This window comes from Vidua macroura, chromosome 22 (genome assembly GCF_024509145.1).
Source record: "Vidua macroura isolate BioBank_ID:100142 chromosome 22, ASM2450914v1, whole genome shotgun sequence".
Classification (NCBI taxonomy): domain Eukaryota; kingdom Metazoa; phylum Chordata; class Aves; order Passeriformes; family Viduidae; genus Vidua; species Vidua macroura.
The window spans coordinates 1,441,076-1,461,536 of NC_071592.1; the positions used below are offsets into that span (position 1 = coordinate 1,441,076).

The following is a 20,461-nucleotide window of genomic DNA, read 5'->3' on the forward strand; positions in this document are numbered from 1 at the left end:
CTTGGGCCCAGTCACAGCTACACGCTGGTTTTTAGCCACAAAGCCCCCAAATAACTGTAAATAGTCCCTGCAGGCAGCCAGCAGCACCCAGCAGGAATCTCCCAGTGCCAGGCACACCCACCTGCAGCCAGGCTGAGAGAACAGGCTGACACAGCCCTGCCTGTGTGAGAACACCTGAGCAGAGGCAGATAAAGCCCTACTGACAGCTGGGAGCAGCAGGGCCAGCCAGGGAGGCTCCCTGGCACCAACAATATTCTCCATTATTCAACAATATTCCCTCCATCCTCCAGGCTGAGCCGGGGCAGCCAGCAGGAACTCACTGACCCCCCTGCCAGCCCAAACCTGCCCTCACCTCCCTGGCAGAACCAAGGGCAGCTTTTCCCCCTCCCTGGAAGGAAAATTCCTGCCACCTGCACCCTCCACGTGGGGTTTGTTACCTGTCTGGGCAGGCTGTAACCCCAAAACCCCCCCAGATGATTAAACTGAGGTGATCCATTGCACTCCTGCCATCCCAGAATATCCCTCCTCTGCTGTGGGAAGCTGATTCAGCTGCTCTCTGGAAAATTTGTCAGCCCCAGCTCTGAGGGGACAAAGGTTCCCCACAGAACTGACCCCCCAGGTGCCAAGGAGGGGAGCTGAAGAGCCATTTTAAAGTCAGACTGGGCTGGCCTGTGCTTATTCTTCACAGAAATGTAATAAATTCTTCTGTTTCCTGTGTTCAAAACCAACCAAAAAAAGCCAGGCTGCATTCACGGCCACTGATTAAATTTATGTCAATTATTAAAGCAAAGGCAGCCTAATGCAAGGGGGAACTTCAGCTGGTAGCTGAGATAAGAAATCAACTTCTTCCTCCTGAGAGTGTTTCACTGGCTTCTGTGGGGGACCAAAACCGCTCCAAAAAGCCACTGACAAGTTGATGTGCTTTGAATTAATTTTATTAAAGCAAAGAAAACTCGACAGCAGTGAGATGAAGGGCGCTTGTGGAGGGTTTCTGAGGAGTTCAGCTGCTGTGCACGTATTTCATGGAGGAGTTCAGGATGGCCAGGCCATTGAGCCTCCTCAGCTGATGCATGTGCCTGGAGAGACAACAGGGGGAACAGGTGGTGACTAAAAACTGGAGTTTTAAGCTTTCAGGGGTGTTTAATGCTATATTTAATATAAAACAGAGTTTCTAGATAATATTAATAATAATAATAATAATAATAATAATAATAATAATAATAATAATAATAATATTAATAATAGAGTTCATACAGATACTCTTAATAGAGTTTCTAGATTATTACTGCCCTCAGAAAGGCACATAAATGACATCCTTCAAATAGGTGGCATTTCAGATTGACAAAACTAAGAAAATAAAGAGTTTCCCTTCCATCTCTGCTGTTTTAGACAGATCTCAGGGCTGGTACTTTCTCTGGTGCTCATTTGGGATCTACAGATTTCTAACACCCCTTCTGTCAATGAACTCCTTGGAAGATGTGGGGACAGAACTGGCACCCCAGGAGCCCCAGAGCAGGACCTGGGGACAGATCACAAAGGGGGAATTCTGGCTGGAGGAAGGAACTAGAATTCATAGAATTTATTCTATATTCTATATATTATATATTCTATATATTCTATTCTATATATTCTATTCTATATTCTATATATTATATATTCTATATATTCTATTCTATATATTATATATTCTATTCTATATTCTATATATTCTATTCTATATATTATATATTCTATTCTATATTCTATATATTCTATATTCTATATATTCTATTCTATATTCTATATATTCTATTCTATATATTATATATTCTATTATATATTCTATACATTCTATTATATATTCTATACATTCTATTATATATTCTATATATTCTATTATATATATTATATATTCTATTCTATATTCTATATTCTATATATTCTATTATATATTCTATATATTCTATATTCTATATTCTATATATTCTATATTCTATATTCTATATTCTATATTCTATTTATTCTATTTATCTATTCTAATAAATTCATAGCATTTATTCATCTATAAATTCAATAGAATTTACATCAATTAACCTAACAGACTCGGCTTACCCCAGTTGGTTTCTCAGGGATTATCACCTAATAACAGAAAAGGGAAATAAAAAGAGGGATTTTGTGGGGCCTACCTCGGCTCAGCCACGCAGAGCCTGGCCAGGGCAATGGCTGAGTTCTGCTGCACCGAGGTGTTGAGAGCATCTCCCCCGGCCTGCCTGAGCAGCAGCTGCACCACGCTGGAGCCCAGCAGGGAGGAGGCAGCCCCGGGCAGGAGCAGGCACTGGCTCAGGCACAAAGCTGCGTTCCCCACAGTCGCCTCGTCCCCCGAGTCCAGCAGCCTGAGCAGCACCTGGAAGCCTGGCAGGAGGGGGAAATCTCTGTGAGGCACGGCCAGAGCTGCTCCAGCTGCTCCCCGCTGCCTGCAGGGGCTGGCTCTGGGGCTGTTTCCCTGCAAAAGCTGGAGCAGCGAGGGGATTTCGTGGCAGTTTCTCAGCCAGGTGTGGATGCCAGCCTGGGCAGGGAGAGACAAACAGCAATGGGTTCTCACAGTGGCTTGTAAGACTTTTTAGGGAGCTGTAGGAATGTGATACCCTGTTAGTATCACATTCCATAAAGCAGTGGTGTTTTTCCACCTTGCTTTTCTGTTCCTCTCAAGGACGGTGTGTGAGAAAGATGTTTTTTTATTAACTAGCCAATGCAGTAGAATGCATCGGTCTATATAAGCTGGAGAATCCTTTGTATTAAAGTTTCTTTTTCTCCTCTTGCAATTTGGTCTCTTGTCTGTTCTTGTGTCATTCTTGGAGCAGGGTGACAGGCAGGAGCTGCCTGAGCTCCACTTGCCCAGAGGTCTCTCTCACACAGAGCTGAACGTGCCACGTCAGCTGCCTTAGACCAGAAATGCTGTTGTGCAAAGAACAGCTGGGAAAAGGAACATAAAAAAAGCTTTCTGTGCATCCAGAGCTCACCTGGGAGCTGCCCCTGAGGACAGCAGAGAGTTTTGGCTCTGACACCTGAAAGCAGCAGCAGCGTCTCAGGCCACAGAATCCTGAACATCCTGAACATCATTATCACTGATAATGATAAAATAGATAAATACAGCCACGGCTTTCTCACCTGGGAGGTTTCCTCTGGCAAACAGAGCTGACAAAATAAGAATTAGTGACTTCTCACAGGTTAAACCCCAGAGTTTTGGTGGGGACAATGAGGCTGAAGTGCTGCTGCTGGCTTGAGGCAATGAAAGCTCTGGAGGAGTCTGGCTGCACAAAGGGGAGGGGATGCTCCGAGAGGCTTTTCATGAGAGGAAATCCTTGGGGTGCAGCTAGAACTGGCAGCTCCTTGGCAGGCTCAGCCAGTGAAAATCTCAGGGTTCTCTGCTGTGGTTCCATCAGCTTTGACAGGGGCTGGGTTTTAAAGCAATGCAAGCAGGGCTGTACCACAGAGCAGAGCAGATCAGCAGCACCCTAAAACTGCTCAGATTTTGCAGGAAAAAAAAAAATCTCAGGGTTCTCTGCTGTGCTTCCATTAGCTTTGACAGGGGCTGGGTTTTAAAGCAATGATAGCAGGGCTGTACCACAGAGCAGAGCAGATCAGCAGCACCCTAAAACTGCTCAGATTTCGCAGAAAAAAAAAAAAATCTCAGGGTTCTCTGCTGTGGTTCCATCAGCTTTGACAGGGGCTGGGTTTTAAAGCAATGCAAGCAGGGCTGTACCACAGAGCAGAGCAGATCAGCAGCACCCTAAAACTGCTCAGATTTCGCAGATTTTGACCCTAAAACTGCTCTGGCACCATTCCTCTGCCTCCAGCTCCTGCTGCCTTTAATGGCAGGGCAACACCCCCACGGAGGACACCAGGAACAGCCCCAAGGCCTGGAAATCCCAAGCTTCACTCACTTTTATCCCACTTCAGCAGCTCCTGCTGAGCTCTGCGGCTGCTCTTGGCGCAGATGGAAAGGGTCTGGATGGCAGAGCTGGATGTGAGCTGTGCCCCGGCCTGAGGGGGGAAAGCAGAGAGAGCAGCGGGCACCGTGGGCACTCCCAGCTGCTCCTCGGGCATGAAAACTTCTCAGGGCATCACCTCAGGCTGGCATCACCTCAGGCTGGCATCACCTCAATCTCATTTAATTCCTGCCACCCGTGGATGCACAAAATTCCCTGCATCTCTACAGGGCAGTTCTTTCCACATCAGCTCCCCCTGATGAGAGCCCCAGGGTTTTTATTCTGGACTAACTTGATCTGTATAAACACCCGGCGGGCACAGATATACAGCAAAGATTAAAGGGGAAAAAAAAAATGTAAAGGAGAATTCGAATTAAGGATTTTTAAAGAAAAAATTAAGAAGAAAGAATTAAAGAAAAAATTAAAAAGTAAAAATTAAAGAAGAATTCGAATTAAGAATTAAAAAAGATTAGGAAGAAAGAATTAAAGAAAAAAATTAAATGAAAAAAATTAAATAAAAAATTTAAATAATAATTAGAATTAAGAATTTTAAAAAATTAAGAAGAAAGAATTAAAGAAAAAATTAAATGAAAAAAATTAAATAAAAAATTAAATAATAATTAGAATTAAGAATTAAAAAAAAATAAGGAGAAAGAATTAAAGAAAAAAATTAAATTTAAAAGGTTAAATAACAAATAATGAAGAATTAGAATTAAGAATTTAAAAAATTAAAGGAGAAAGAATTAAAGAAAAAAAATTTTAAATATTTAAGAAAAAAAAAATAATGAAGAATTAGAATTAAGAATTTTTTTAAAAAATGTAAAAGGCTTCACGTGAAACCTGGGGCACTGTTACAATGGACAAGGATGCAGCCACATCCTCCAGGGAGAGGAGCACAAGGCCAGGGGGGGTGGCTTTGCTCAGGGGGACAGTGGAGGCAGAAATAACAAAAAGTTGGATTCACTTTCAGCAATTTGAGCATTTTCTTCACCACTCCTCCTTTCACCACTTCCTCCACTGCTGCGGGAGAGGCCGGCAGGGCACGGCTCAGAACTCCTGTGGCTCTCTAAAGGAGGGCAAAACGAGAGAGAGGCAAAAGCAAACATTTATTGCTCCAGGCAGCTTGATTGTTTTGTTCCTGGCACGGTGAGACTGAAGGAATTGAAGCGTTGAAAGGAGAAATTCACAGAAATTAAGGAAATCCCAGAATTGCAGAATCTAACAAAGGATGTGGCTTTTTTTGCTGTTCCTTGGAAACTGAGCACAGCAGAGCTTCAGCACAGGGAGAGATGAGCCCAAACTGGGACCCTGGGTGTTCACTGATTAAAAAATAAAAGTACAAAGTCCTGGCAGAGAGCAGCCCAGCACTGCTGGCACTGAGAGAAGTAAAACAGCTCAGAAAAGTTCCTGGGAGCTCAGGGAAGGGACTCAGAGCCCACATCTGCTCCTGCCTGGAGTCCCACCCCAGTCCCAGGAGCACAATTGTAATTCCCACCCAAGAACTGCAAAGGGAAACAGCTGAACACCCAAATGCTCTTTGCTCTCCACTGATTTTTAAATGCTCCTGGGAAAAAACACCAATCACTTGGGTTTTTTTAAATTTTAAAAGTTTATTCGTAATAAAAGAGTTATAAATAAAATCAGATTTGTAGTTCGTCTGTTGTATAGAGAACTTTTTAATATTTTTGTCTATTTCTTGTGAATTTAGCTTTAGTTTTTTTCTTTTTTTTTTTTTTTGTTTTAGAGTTCAAGAGGCTCTTCTTATCTCTTTACTTTAGAGACTGTATTTTTTCTCTCTGGCTGGGACAGTTTTACAAACACAGCATAGTTAACAGACTAAACACACTTCATATTTTATATTTTACTAAGCACAATGTAATTTTACTAAATTTACTAATGTAATTTGGACAATGAGGATCAGGACACTACGAGACAATAAAAAGCAAAGAATTCTGGAAGTTTTTGGGGACTGAGCTGCCAAAACCATACCCTGTGAACCAAGGAAAAACCCTTAAAGCAACAGCCTGTTGCATATTCATACGTATTTCATGGTTATGCATACATTCTATTTAAAACAAGAAACTCTGTCTGTTGTATGTCAACTGCTTCTTTTAATCCCCATTAAAAGATTAAATTCTTTTAATCTTTGAGGCTGAGCAAGGCCTGAAGAAATTAGCTTTTTCTGATACAAAACCCATCAATTCCTCTTCTCTGGAAGATTTAGGTGTTCTGTGACTGTTATCTCAAAGAGAGTATCTCATTCCTTCCAAAAAACCCCACATCCAGAGCTTCTATTTTAACTACTAAATCTTCGTTTTAACTACAAAACTACATTTCCGGTGCTATTAAAAATGTTAATACAGCACTTCTAATCAATATAACATAACACATACAGCATTCAATTTAATATTTGCGAAAAGCCAATCATAAAATATGCATTTTTCACAGGTCCCATACTGAAATGGTTTGTAAGAGCTTCTATTAAACAGATTTCAAGAGAAGCCTGAAAACCTCTCGCATCAAACCATATAAAAATGAATATAAAAGCGATCTGTTGTTTCTTTATTGCTGTTAGGAGTGGTTTAGGCTTCAAAACCTCCTGCTCAGGGCAGAGGTTTGCTCTGAAGAGCTCAGGAGAGCCAAACCCAGCTTTTGTTGGTGACTTACTGTGACAATCCTTCCGTCCTGATGGCTGAGCAGAGCCAGGCACCTGCCACTGATGGGCACGGCAAAGTCCTGGAAAACACAGGGAAAAGTCAGGGAAAAGTCAGGGAAAACACAGGGGAAACACAGGGGAAACACAGGGGAAACACAGGGGAAATACAGGGAAAAGTCAGGGAAAAGTCAGGGAAAACACAGGGAAAATACAGGGAAAAGTCAGGGAAAATACAGGGAAAAGTCAGGGAAAAGTCAGGGAAAACACAGGGGAAATAAGTCAGGGAAAACTCAGGGAAAACACAGGGAAAATACATGGAAAACACAGGGAAAAGTCAGGGGAAACACAGGGGGAACACAGGGAAAACACAGGGAAAACTCAGGGAAAATACAGGGAAAAGTCAGGGAAAAGTCAGGGGAAATAAGTCAGGGGAAAGTCAGGGAAAACACAGGGAAAAGTCAGGGAAAACACAGGGGAAACACAGGGGAAACACAGGGGAAACACAGGGGAAACACAGGGAAAAGTCAGGGAAAATACAGGGAAAACACAGGGGAAACACAGGGAAAACAACACAGGGGAAACAACACAGGGAATACTCAGGGGAAGTTCAGGGGAAACTCAGGGGAAAGTCAGGAAAAACTCAGGGAAAACAACACAGGGAACACTTGGGGAAAAGACAGGGGAAACTCAGGGGGTACTCAGGGGAAACTCAGGAGATACTCAGGGAAAAGACAGGGGAAACTCAGGAGATACTCAGGGAAAAGACAGGGGAAACTCAGGGGAAACTCAGGAGATACTCAGGGAAAAGACAGGGGAAACTCAGGAGATACTCAGGAGATACTCAGGAGATACTCAGGGAAAAGACAGGGGAAACTCAGGAGATACTCAGGGGAAACTCAGGAGATACTCAGGGAAAAGACAGGGGAAACTCAGGGGATACTCAGGAGATACTCAGGGGAAACTCAGGAGATACTCAGGGGATACTCAGGGGAAACTCAGGAGATACTCAGGGGATACTCAGGGGAAACTGAGCTGCAGCTGGGGCTGGGAGGGCCAAGGAATCCCCTGGAGATGAGGGGACAGCAGGGAGCCAGCAGCTCTGCAGCACCCTGCGGAACTCTGCCTTCCTGCTGGGATCCTGAGCTTTGGAGGGTTTTGGAATGCAGCCAGGACCTCAGAACACGGCACAGTTGCAGAGTGATTCCAGAGAAAACATTTATACCACTATGGCAAGACAATTTATGCACTTCACACGGGTTTTGTCCTCATAGCTGTTTATGTATTGGAGGTGGTGGCAGAGGAGAAAATTCCGTAGCTTATTTCACTTTCCAGCCTACTTAAATTGCCAACTACCCTTAAAAACAACCTGCAACGCTGTAATTTTTTTTTTAAATTCCCAGATGTTGCCTACCTGGATGGTGCCATTGGATTCAAGCAGCAGGTTCATCATCAGCCCCAGCACTGCAAACACGCACTGCTGGTACCCAGGGCTGCTGGCATCAGGGCACCCATCCTGAGAGAGAGAGCAGGGCACCAAAATCAGCTCCCAGGGCCAGGCCAGGCCCTTCCTCAGCCTTCCAGGGAGCTCCAGGGGGAGGAAAAGTTCTGGGAGAAGCAGAGCTGAGGACCCTCTGTGACACAAAGCCTCGTGTGTGGGACCCAGAGCTGCACACCCCAAATTTGGGATGTTCGGGATGTTACAGAGATCCCTTCCCACCCCCTGAACCTTCAGCGTTTGGGGACTGTGCTCACGGCACAGCCTCACCTGGAAGGTGTTAGAATCCTGGAATTTTAAAATTTGTGTGCTGGAGAGTTTTAAACTAGAATTTTAAACCTTCTGTGCAGAAGAATTTTAAACTTTCTGTGCTGAAGAATTTTAAAATTTCTGTGCTAAATAATTTTAAACTTTCTGTGCTGAAGAATTTTAAACTTTCTGTGCTGAAGAATTTTAAAATTTCTGTGCTAAATAATTTTAAACTTTCTGTGCTGAAGAATTTTAAACTTTCTTTTAAATTTGTAGTTAACTTTAACTAGAATTTTAAACCTTCTCTGCTGAAGAATTTTAAACTTTCTTTTAACTTTCTAGTTAATTTTATCTAGAATGTTAAACTTTCTGTGCTGAAGAATTTTAAACTTTCTGTGCTGAAGAATTTTAAAATTTCTGTGCTGAAGAGTTTTAAACTAGAATTTTAACTTTCTAGTTAACTTTAACTAGAATTTTAAACTTTCTGTGCTGAAGAATTTTAAACTTTCTGTGCTGAAGAATTTTAAAATTTCTGTGCTGAAGAGTTTTAAACTAGGATTTTAACTTTCTAGTTAACTTTAACTAGAATTTTAAACTTTGTGTTCTGAAAAATTTTAAACTAGAATTTTAAACTTTCTGTGCTGAAGAATTTTAAACTTTCTGTGCTGAAGAGCGCAGACCCACAAGAAAATACTTTACTTGACCCGAGGCTGCAGAAAAAGCTTCCAACAGGACGGGGCCGCTTTGGAGGGAACAGCTGGGGGCAGCTCTGAGACCCCCCCCCCCCAAAATCCCAGCTGGAGCGAAGGAGCAGACAAACAGGGGGAGGGCTGGTTCCTTTACCAGCAGCTGCAGGCAGGCCTGCCAGCAGTGCCTGCTCCGAGCCAGCTGTGCCCGCAGCTGCACATCTGCACACAGACTGCCCAGCACGGCCACCGCCCGCGCCAGCGCTGCCCGCTCCGCCTGCCCGGCACGCGCCTGCAAACACAGCAAGGCAAGGCAGAGTCAGCCCCAAGGCAGCGGCTCACGGCACTCTGTGCGCGTGTGTGTGTGTACAGAGGAAAAAGATATTTAGATTTAAGGCAAATGTGCCGCGCGGTAGCTTGTTAACGGGAGTAAAATATGAAATACGCTTAGTAAAATATAAAATATGAAATAGGATGATATATATAATATGCTTAGTAAAATATGAATAGGATGCTTAGTAAAATATAAAATATGAAATAGGATGATATACATAATATGCTTAGTAAAATATGAAATAGTATAATATTTATATAATATGTTTAGTAAAATATAAAATATGAAATAGGATAATATTTACATAATGTGCTTAGTAAAATATAAAATATGAAATAGGATAATATAGATATAATATGCTTAGTAAAATATGAAAGAGTATTATATTTATATAATATGTTTAGTAAAATATAAAATATGAAATAGGATGATATATATAATATGCTTAGTAAAAGATGAAATAGTATTATATTTATATAATATGTTTAGTAAAATATAAAATATGAAATAGGATGATATATATACAAAATGCTTAATAAAATATAAAATATGAAATATATTATATGTATAATATGCTTAGTAAAATATAAAATATAAAATAGTATGATATATATATAATGTGCTTAGTAAAATATAAAATATGAAGTGTGTTTAGTCTGTTAATTATGCTGTGTTTGTAAAACTGTCCCAGCCAGAGAGAAAAAATACAGTCTCTAAAGTAAAGATATAAGAAGAGCCTCTTGAACTCTAAAACAAAAAAAAAAACAAAAAAAACCAAAGCTAATTCACAAGAAATAGACAAAAATATTAAAAAGTTCTCTATACAACAGACGAACTACAAATTGTAACGTGAAATCAGCAGAATGAATATGCATGAACCTACTGTAAGATTCTATGTATATGTAAATTAGTACAGAGTAATAAGAACAAGATCAAGGCTCCTCAGGGGCGCACGTGTCCTTTAAATAAAGAAACTGCCCCCATGAGCAGCGCCCAGCGCTGGAAGGAACATACCGGCCCTACAAATCTTTATTAAAACTGTGAAGTCTTAATTTTTCACCACAGTTCAGCAGCCCCTCTGGCCACGGGCACTGCAGCAGCTCTCTGGTAAAGCCCAGCTGCCCAAGCTTTGCAGATTTCCCCCATTTTCACTTCATCTTCTGCTTTATGAGCTCTGGGGAAAAGGGATTTTTGTGTCCCCTGATCCCCAGGTGTGAACATTTCCTGCAGGCTCTCCCTCAGGGCACAGAGCAGCTGGAATTCCAGCAAGAAGAAACACAAACAATGGGAAAGTTATGAAATTATTGCCTTGCTGCTCATTTGGAGAAATGGGAGTATTTTACTGCCCAGCAGAATCAATCTTCCCCCTCCCTCAGGACAGGTTTCTGCACCAGGACATTTTAAATGTGCTGCTGGAATAAAGGATGCCCAGGAAAGGGATTCTCTACCTCGGCACCCAATGTCAGCTCCTCACCCTGATCCCTCAGATTAGAAGGCAAAAATCACCATCCAGGTACACAACAGGTTGCTGACAGGGGATTAAAGTCACATCAAGAAGAGCAAAACTCAAAGCTGAAGGTGAAATTATCAGTGGGAATCTGCAACCAAGGCCAGAGTTTATACTGAATATTAAACTAGGGATTTGTGGGACAAAATATTGGAGAAAAGAACATTTTCCTGAAAAAAAACTCAATTTCTTACACCCACACAGCAGACATAGGACGTGTTACACAAAAATAAACTGGAAATACAAAATCAGATCTTCCCTACCAGCAACTGTGTGAATAAAGGTAAAACACCCGTGGAAAGCATGGCCCGACACTGGGTCTGGAACCTGTTGGGGGATAAAAAAACAAAGTTTTAGTCAAAAACCACAGCTAGAGGCAAGAGAAGAGCAGTAGGAGCCCCAGTAAGCTCAGAGCAAAGGTCATACTCACAGCACAGCTTTAGAGAAATGAGTGAGGAATTTAAATAAATTACCTTTCCTCCCCAGCTAAGTCAGACAGGATGTTCATGGCACTATCAGCCCTTGCATCAGTGCACTTGACAAATGCCATCAAAATCTGCAGCCATCTGGTGTTAAAATAAAAAAAAAAAAAAAAAAAAACAACCAAAAATTGGTGTCAGCCTTGGTTTAATCATTGAAGATCAAAAATCTATTTTTTTAGGTTGTTGGTGTTTCAAGCCACAGTTAAATCTGATTCTTTTAGCAGCCTTTGAGATGTGGCTCATTCCTTTCAGCTTTCCTCCCCAGGAAAAATGGCCAGTGTCTCCTGATCACCCATTATCACTCCAAACCAGTAAATGGACATTTCTCAGGGTGACCTGGGAGGAAGCAGCAGGATAATGGGACAAAGGCAATGCAATGGGCTTTCCTTCCCTGCTCAGTGAGCCATGGCAACACAAACTAACCCCAAATCCCCATTTTTAAATGAGGAGAGACTCTCAGCTGGAATCCAGGAGATTTTAGAGGTACCAGGGCGAGAGTGCTACATGGGTTTAGAGGAGGGGACTCAAAATTACAGGAATTAACTTAAATCTTGATGTTTCAGACATCAAAACTTCCTGCAGCTCTACCCCACACATCCAGCTCCCACTTTTGCCAGGCCAGGCCTGTCCCCAAGGGGCAGAAGGCTCAGTGTCACTGTGTCCCCCCAGGAATTCACAGAATCACTGGGTTGGGAGAGACCTCCAAGATCATCGAGTCCAACCCAGCCCCAACACCTGAACTCAACCCTGGCACCCAGTGCCACATCCAGGATTTGTTAAACACACCCAGGGGTGGTGGCTCCACCACCTCCCTGGGCAGCCATTCCAGAGCTTTATCACCCTTTTTCCTGATATCCAGCCTAACTTTCCCTCGGTGCAGCTCAGGGCTGTGTGCTCTGGTTCTGGCAGTTCCTGGAGAAAGAGGAACTGAGCACAGCCACCTTTCAGGAGCTGTGGAGAGTGATGAGGTCACCTGGCGCTATGGGACACGAAATGAGCTCACAGAAGCTTGGTGAGTTCAGAAGAGAAAAAAGAGCCAATTTTATTTCTGACCTCGCAATATATAGAGTTCCAAAAGTGACAATGGATTGGAGGATGGAATTGCCACCTCTCCAACCACACTGGTCAAACCAACAGTCCATCAATTCTCTCCTCCCACAAGGAAGAATGCAAAACAATCATTATTTACATGAACAGTGCATGACAACTCCACTAGAAATATGGAAACATCAGAAGGCATGGAAAACTTTTAAAAGAACTTTAAAACTTTCAAAAGAACTATAAAAGAAAACTTAACACCTTTAAAAATCAGGGCAACAGTCACCCCCGAGTCCCCTTTTCCCCCTGGAGCTGGGGCAGCTCTGACACTGCCAGGGCACTTTCCTGGTGCTGCTCACCTGCTCAGGTCCTGCCTGACCAGCAGCCTCCGGCCTCTCTGGTGCTCTGAGTAGAGAGAGATCAGTGCCAAGGTCTCCCTCTGGATCTGGGCTGTGCCAGAGGAGAGCAGCTCTGGCAGCTGGGCACTCACTTCGGGCTGGGCCAACAGGAGACGCTGATTTTCCTCTGGAAGGAGAGAGGAAATCTCACTGCAATGTCACTCACTGGCATCCTCATTTCAGTTATTTTCTTTTTCAGCATGAATGTTTTATTTGAACAGCTGGACCACGCAAGGCAGCACAGGCACCAATATTCTGCATTTCCACTTTACCCCCCACCCCAGCCCATTTCTCACCCACGTGGGTATTCCCTAAAAACAGAGGCAGGCACCTGCCCAAGCACTGCTAATTCTAAAATAATTCAGCCTTCTCTTCTATAAAACTCTGCTTTTTGCATAAAACAGAGAAAATTGTGCAAGTGGTATTATCTTAAGAGCAGCAAAAATCACAGGGAATTTACTTCCCACCCGTTGTGTGGATTTGAAATGCTCACGGAGTGGAAATTTCGTCCTGCCAAAATTATGGCTGCACCCAGCACCTCCTCTGAGCTACACAACTCGGGTTACAACCACGTCTGGATGGCTCCAGGTGCTCTGGGAGAGGGGTGGCCATGCCCAGCCCCAGTGCCAGCCCAGAAATGCCAAATTAATCTCACATTAACGGGGCTCAGTGTGGATCCCAGGGCTTTACCGTTCCCAGCACAGGCAGCTTGCCACAGGAGGAGAAGGGAAACACAGAGCTCCACCTCAGCAGGGCTTTTGCTCTCTGCACAGAAGGCCCTGAATGAGAAAAGTCAGCTTGTGAACAGAGCAAAGGGTGGGAAATACCCAGGGAATGGCAATTTGTACGTGCTTCACCCCTCAGGTCTGTCTGCAGCCACCACCCAACATATGGATGAGCCCTAACAAGTGCCAGGAACACCCAAATGTTCACTGGTGCCCAATCCCAGCACCAGGGGGTGCAGCCAGAGCCTTCAGATGTTCTTTTCTACTCAGATTTTTTCTGCAAACCTGCTCTCACCACCAGGGATAGGATAACTGCCCAGAAAGAGCAGACACAAACAGCAAGCCATGGATTCTCCTCCCTGCATCTAAGGGAGCTCTGTTTGTGTCAGAGTCAGGTACAAGTCCCCCCATTCAGGCACTAAAATCTGGGATTACATCCTCCTCTGATCAGTTCATCTGCATTTCAAGAGGTGATTCTGTTTCTTGAAAACAATATTCCCATTTCCCCAGGCTGGAGTGCCCCTCTGGAGAGCTCTCACCCTCTGACAGCCTCGTTCCTGAGGATACTGAAGCCATTGTTTGTCCTGAAGAGCGTTTGCCCAGTGCCTGGAAGAGGCAGAGACAAACAGCTCAGGTGTGTGACAGCCAGGCAGGCTCCTGCTCTTCCTGCACAGTGCTAAAAGAAAAGGTCACTGCATCGGCAGCTCTGGGGAAAAACATCCTTGGGAATGGGGGAAAATTCAAGAAGGAATGAAGCAGGAATGGTTCTCAAGCTGAAAATTGCTCTAATTCATGCCTGGTCCTGTTGGCTTTGAGTGAAAGATTATCTAGGAAGGCTGAAACACAAAATTAGCTTTGTAACTCAACGGGCTTTAACACAGAATTACAAATATTTAGAACAAATGAGACCCAAATCCCTCAGAACTCTGAGCAGCTCAGCTACAACATCAGTGTGATTCTAAAAAATGCTGTAAGCACCTACTGACCACGCTGAAATATCCAACATTGCCAGTTTGGTGTTTTAAATACAGGAACAGCCACTCTGCTCCTTTAAAAGCTGCTCCCTTGCCCTCCTCTGCCTGGGTTACACCTCCCCACGTTAACAACAATTAACCAAATGAACATTTTGCACCAACACTCACAACTGTTCACAACTTCTGCCAGGAGCCTGATGCCCCCTGTGTAGTAGAGGATGTCGTGGTGGGGGCTGCTGATGCTCTGCAGCAATTCCTGGATGGATAAAGCAGCAGCACTCCCAGCCTGCACCTCCCTCTCTGCTCTCTCCTCATCTCTCAGCCTCTTCTCCTCCAGCCTGGCCTCGTCCACACAATCTGGGAGAGCACAAAAAAGCGTGGCAGGGAGATTCTCTTGTTCTTCACCAGAGAACAAGAGTGAAAATATCAATTTCTCACCTTTAACCAGGCGTTCCTTCTGGGGATCAATCTGCAGCATCTTCTCGTAGCACTGCCTGGACTTCAGGGGGAGAAAAAAGGGCTCTCAGTTTCAGCTGGAAATAGGAAGATGGCATCAATGATATCCCAGTCAGATCCCAAAAGATTTTGGGGCCACAGTCCTTAATAAATGTGAGAAGTAAAATTTATGGAGACGCAGGTATCAAAACTCTCAAAAAAAGTCAAATATTCTCAGTCCCTACACCTGCCTGCTGCTGCAAATTCAACGGGAATTTTCCAGTAAAACCCAAGGAGCAAAAAACCAGAGTTGCAGTGAGAAAACAGAAACTGAGGCGTGGCATGAGACGTTCTCCCTCTCACCCAGCAAAGCAGAACAAAACGTGGTCCCACGGCCCTGGAATTCAGCCAGCTTACCTCAGTGAAGTGCTGCAGGGCCAGGTGAGCTTTCCCCATGAGGAAATAGGCTTTGAGGCAGTTCTTATTGCACTGAGTTCAACCAGAGATCGTTATCAGTTATGTGTTCAGAAAATTTCACCCTTTCAATGTTTTTTTTGCAGCGTTCTGATTAATTGTTAGAGCTGCCCAAAGCAAAGATTAGGGTATTTATACAATTTATATATATAATTATATATATATATAATCTATTAGAAAGAAATAAATAATATATAAATAGTAATTTATATAATTGTTCCTATATATAATTATATTATTCATATATATAATTATTCATATATATCATTTATTAGTGGTGTCTAAAGTTTTTATGCCACATTATTGCCCCCAGGCACCCAAGAAAGACAGGCTTGAGGTGAGGGTGGAAAGCAGGGTTTCCAAAAGGTGATTATTTTCCTGTTCATTTGAGTCAAAAATATGGATTTCTGTAAATAATGCTGATTTTAGAGTTCTTCACCACTTGACAATTGTGGAATTACCTTTAATGCCCACTCGCAGTCACTGATGGCTTTCTCATACTCATGGAGCTTCAGGTAGGCCTGAAATAAACAGAAAAAAAGTCCAGGCAGAAGAATTAGAATCCTTCAAGCAATTTCTGCTTGCTGTTGTACCAACACTGGCTAATTAAAAAGAAGAAAATTAGACTGCTGATTGGCCTGGCCATTGGTTTTGCAGGGTGATTTCCATTCCTAACTTGTCTGCCATCTCCCTGGGTTTTCTAATTTAGAATAGAATTCTGCACACACACACAAACACACAGAGCATACAAGGCAAACAGACACTACAAAGCAAATATTTCACTCTACAGCTATGGAAGTGATTCCTGGAAAAGGATTAATAATAAAAAAAATCAGAGTGTTTTTTATAGACACTGCAAAGCAAATGTTTCTTTTCAGACACTGCAAAGCAAACATTTCACTCTACAGTTATAGAAGTGAATCCTGGAAAAGCATTAATAATAAAAAAATCAGAGTGTTTTTTATAGACACTGCAAAGCAAATGTTTCACTCTACAGTTATAGAATTGATTCCTGGAAAAGCATTAATAATAAAAAAATCAGAGTGTTTGAATAAAACTGGGAACTGGAACAATTTCCCCCAGTTGCTCTGGAGGAGCAGGGGTTCACCACATCCAAGGGGGTGTAACAGAACAATGGTTTGGGGTTTTACCCTGGCACAGCAACACAAAAACCAGCCAGAAGTGGCTCCTTCCCTGCCACTGACCTGGGCCCTGTTTGTGTAGAGCTCCTGCTTGTCCCTCAGCTTCTCCAGCCCCTCTGAGTACCTCTGGATGGCCAGGGCGAAGTCTCCTGCCCTGAAGGCTTCGTTCCCCTGCTCCTTCAGGGCTGCAGAATGCCTTGAGCACATCCATTTCCCTTCCACCCATTTCCCTTCCACCCATTTCCTTTTCACCCATTTCCCTTCCACCCATTTCCTTTTCACCCATTTCCCTTCCACCCATTTGCCTTCCATCCATTTCCCTTCCACCCATTTCCCATCCATCCATTTCCCTTCCATCCATTTCCCTTCCACCCATTTCCCATCCATCCATTTCCCTTCCATCCATTTCCTTTCCACCCATTTCCCATCCATCCATTTCCCTTCCATCCATTTCCCTTCCACCCATTTCCCATCCATCCATTTCCCTTCCACCCATTTCCCATCCATCCATTTCCCTTCCATCCATTTCCCTTCCACCCATTTCCCATCCATCCATTTCCCTTCCATCCATTTCCCTTCCATCCACTTCCCATCCATCCATTTCCCATCCACCCATTTCCCTTCCACCCATTTCCTTTTCATCCATTTCCTTTTCACCCATTTCCCTTCCATCCATTTCCCATCCACCCATTTCCCATCTATCAATTTCCCTTCCCCCCCATTTCCCTTTGCACTCTGAGCAGACAGAGGCCTCGCTCTCCTGCTGGAACAGCCCCAGCATTCCAGCCCAGCCATCATTTCCATCATTTCCATCATTTCACTGCAGCCATTCCTCTTCCAGAGGGGAAACTGAGCCAGCCCCAAGCCCCTCCCTCCCTCCGTCCCAGAGCAGCTCCAGCAGCAGGAGATCCTGCAGAGAAGCAGGGTGCAGCAGCTCTGAGGAACCCCTGAGCCTGTCCCAGGGCTGGGGACGCCTCCCTCAGTCCCTGACAGGTCATTTCTGCAGGAAGAGCCCGAAGGGCTCTCAGCAGTCACCGTTTGCCAGCTGCTCATTCCTCCTCCTTCTCTGGGCTCGTTCTTTGGCATCCTTCTCCAAAGCTGCCAGGAAGCCATCTTCCAGCCAGGAGAGTTGGTGGCATTTTAGTGGGGGGAAAAAAAAAGAGGAAACTTCATTAAAACAGAGAAGAAGCAGTCATTCCGAGGGTATTTCTGAGTAATTTGTTAATAAAAGCCAACACTAAGGGGCCATTTCAGAGTTAAAGTGGCAGTGGCTGACAAGCTGTCACAGACAATGATGATGCCACCCCTGAGGATCCGGCCTGCCTTGCTGCAGCTCCTCTCCTCAAACAAACAGGTTTGCTTTGAAATTCACAATAAAAAGTGTAAAAACATGAGGAGCCAGAAGAGAACAAGGCTCCCACCTGTGAAAAACACAGCCATGCTGGTAAGACCTCGAGTGTGGTCCTAGATCTGACTGAATTTTGGTTAAAGACACCAGAAAAAGTCAGCTTGGACTTTGGCAGGGGTGGAATCAGCTCTGGCATGAACTCCATCCCTGCCAGAGCTGGTTTTAGAGCTGTGACAGCCTGAGAGGAGCACTGTCCTACCTGCATCTGCTGCCTCCACCCTCGCCGTGCCCTGGAAAAACAGAAACACAGCACAGGTGGTTTGGGGAAAGGCACAGCAGCACAGGAACACTTGGCTGGGCTGCACAAAGCCACAGCCAGCATCGGGGAGTGTCTGGGGGCGTCTGAAGAACCCAGCCTGGCCCACAGCAGGAGCACCAGTCTGACATTTCAACACAGCATGGCGAGGATCTGACAGATCCCGACATTCTGGGAAGCTCCCATCTGTGTCTTTAACGAGGCAAGACCCGAACTGAGTCCAGCTTTAATTTCAGAAGGAAACGCCCTTACAGAAGTGTTGATGAGTGTTCTGTTCACCGTGGTCCTGCTCTCCTCCTCCTCCTCCCTGCTGGCTCCTTGCTCTCGGAGCCTTTGCTCTGCCTCAGCAATGGCTTTTTCCTGCACAGACGAGTCCGGGGACTTCAGGCCTTGCAGCAAATTGGCTAAAAAAATCACAGAAAAAACCCAAATAATATATATATACACACAGAGGACTTCAAACGTGGAAGGACCAGGAGTTCAGGTGGCACCTGCTTTGAAGGCACCGCTGGCCAGGATGGCTTTTACCATAAAATCACAGAATCCCAGAATGGTTTGGGTTGGAAAAGTCCTTAAACCCCACCCAGTCCCGTGGGCAGGCACTCCTCCCGTAGACCAGGATGCTCCAGTGTGGCCTTGGGCACTTCAAATAAATAATAAACAATAATAAATAAACAGCAACTTTCCCGGCGTGGATTCCCTGTCACTTTCAGGAGCCACCTTGCAGTTTGTGCCGACATTTGTTCCTTCTGGGGATCAATCTGCAGCATCTTCTACGGAAACGCAGAGCAGCAAGCGGCTCCCAGCATCCCAAATAAAAGCAGGAAGCCCCCGGAGCCGCCCCACAGCCTCGCGGGCGAACGCGGAACAAGCCGAAGCGGGGATCTCCCCCTTTCCCAGCGATGTTCCGCCGCCCTCGCCCCCAGCCCTGCCCCTCCCCGCGGCCACTCACTGACATCGTCCACGCGGCGCAGGAAGCGCTGGAAATCCGCCTCGGTGTCCTGGTCCCGCAGCATGGCCGGGGACACCGCGGGGACACCGGGGAACACTGAGGAGACACTGAGGGGACACAGGGGGACACAGAGGGGACACCGAGGGACACAGAGGGGACACCGAGGGGACACCAAGGGGGCACAGAGGGACACCGGGCACAGAGGGGACACCGAGGGATACCGAGGGGACACCAGGGGACACCGAGGGGACACAGAGGGGGCACGGAGGAGGCACAGAGGGACACAGAGGGGACACAGAGAAGGCACAGAGGGACACAGAGGGGACACCGGGGGACACTGAAGGGACACCGAGGGACACAGAGGGGACACAGAGGGGACACCGAGGGGATACCGGGGGGGCACAGAGGGGACACCGGGGGGCACTGGGGGGACACCGAGGGGGCACTGGGGGGACACCGAGGGACACAGAGGGGACACCGAGGGGACACAGAGGGGACACCGAGGGGATACCGAGGGACACAGAGGAGGCACAGAGGGACACAGAGGGGACACAGAGGGGAAACTGGGGGGGCACAGAGGGGACACTGGGGGGGCACAGAGGGACACAGAGGGGACACTGAGGGGACACCGGGGGGACACAGAGGGGGCACAGAGGGGACACCGAGGGACACAGAGGGGACACTGCGGGACACTGAAGGGACACCAGGGGACACTGGGGGGACACCGAGGGGGCACAGAGGGGACACAGAGGGGACACCGGGGGACACAGAGGAGACACCGAGGGGGCACAGAGGGACACAGAGGGGACACTGAGGGACACAGAGGGGACACCGAGAGGACACAGAAGAGGCACAGAGGGGACACAGAGGGCACAGAGGGGACAGCGGGAGCCGCCGGGGCCGGGCTCGAACCCTCGGCGCCGTTGCCAGGGGAACGCGCCTGACGCGCACCCGCGGGTGGGCGTGGCGATGCAAATGAAGGGCGGGGCTATGTAGATAACGATCGCTTGATATGCAAATGAAGGGCGGGGTTATGTAGATAACGGTCGCTTGGTATGCAAATTAAGGGCGGGGTTATGTAGATAACGGTTGCTTGGTATGCAAATTAAGGGCGGGGTTATGTAGATAACGGTCGCTTGGTATGCAAATTAAGGGCGGGGTTATGTAGATAACGGTTGCTTGGTATGCAAATTAAGGGCGGGGTTATGTAGATAACGGTCGCTTGATATGCAAATGAAGGGCGGGGTTATGTAAACGAGCCGGCAGTTCGGCGGGAAAGCGG

General features: G+C 45.6%; 1 protein-coding gene across 2 annotated transcripts; it reads right to left on the minus strand.

Moving 5' to 3' along the window:
• Positions 1 to 917: 917 nt before the first annotated feature.
• Positions 918 to 19,298, minus strand: TTC12 (tetratricopeptide repeat domain 12). Of its 2 annotated transcripts, XM_053997042.1 has the most exons (21): positions 19,180 to 19,298; positions 18,480 to 18,631; positions 18,171 to 18,201; positions 17,599 to 17,676; positions 16,627 to 16,748; positions 15,883 to 15,942; positions 15,365 to 15,436; positions 14,951 to 15,011; positions 14,681 to 14,869; positions 14,078 to 14,144; positions 13,504 to 13,592; positions 12,775 to 12,940; positions 11,369 to 11,461; positions 11,159 to 11,222; positions 9,212 to 9,346; positions 8,036 to 8,137; positions 6,636 to 6,704; positions 4,933 to 5,034; positions 3,924 to 4,023; positions 2,166 to 2,391; positions 918 to 1,076 (listed from the first exon to the last, which is right to left on the minus strand). In XM_053997042.1, exons 1-21 carry the CDS (start codon positions 19,241 to 19,243, stop codon positions 1,001 to 1,003), a joined length of 2,118 nt encoding a protein of 705 aa, XP_053853017.1. In that variant the 5' UTR covers positions 19,244 to 19,298; the 3' UTR covers positions 918 to 1,000. The 2 variants fall into 2 exon arrangements, with proteins under 2 accessions (XP_053853017.1, XP_053853018.1); XM_053997043.1 differs by lacking the exons at positions 918 to 1,076; positions 2,166 to 2,391 and adding an exon at positions 2,659 to 2,952.
• Positions 19,299 to 20,461: the final 1,163 nt, after the last annotated feature.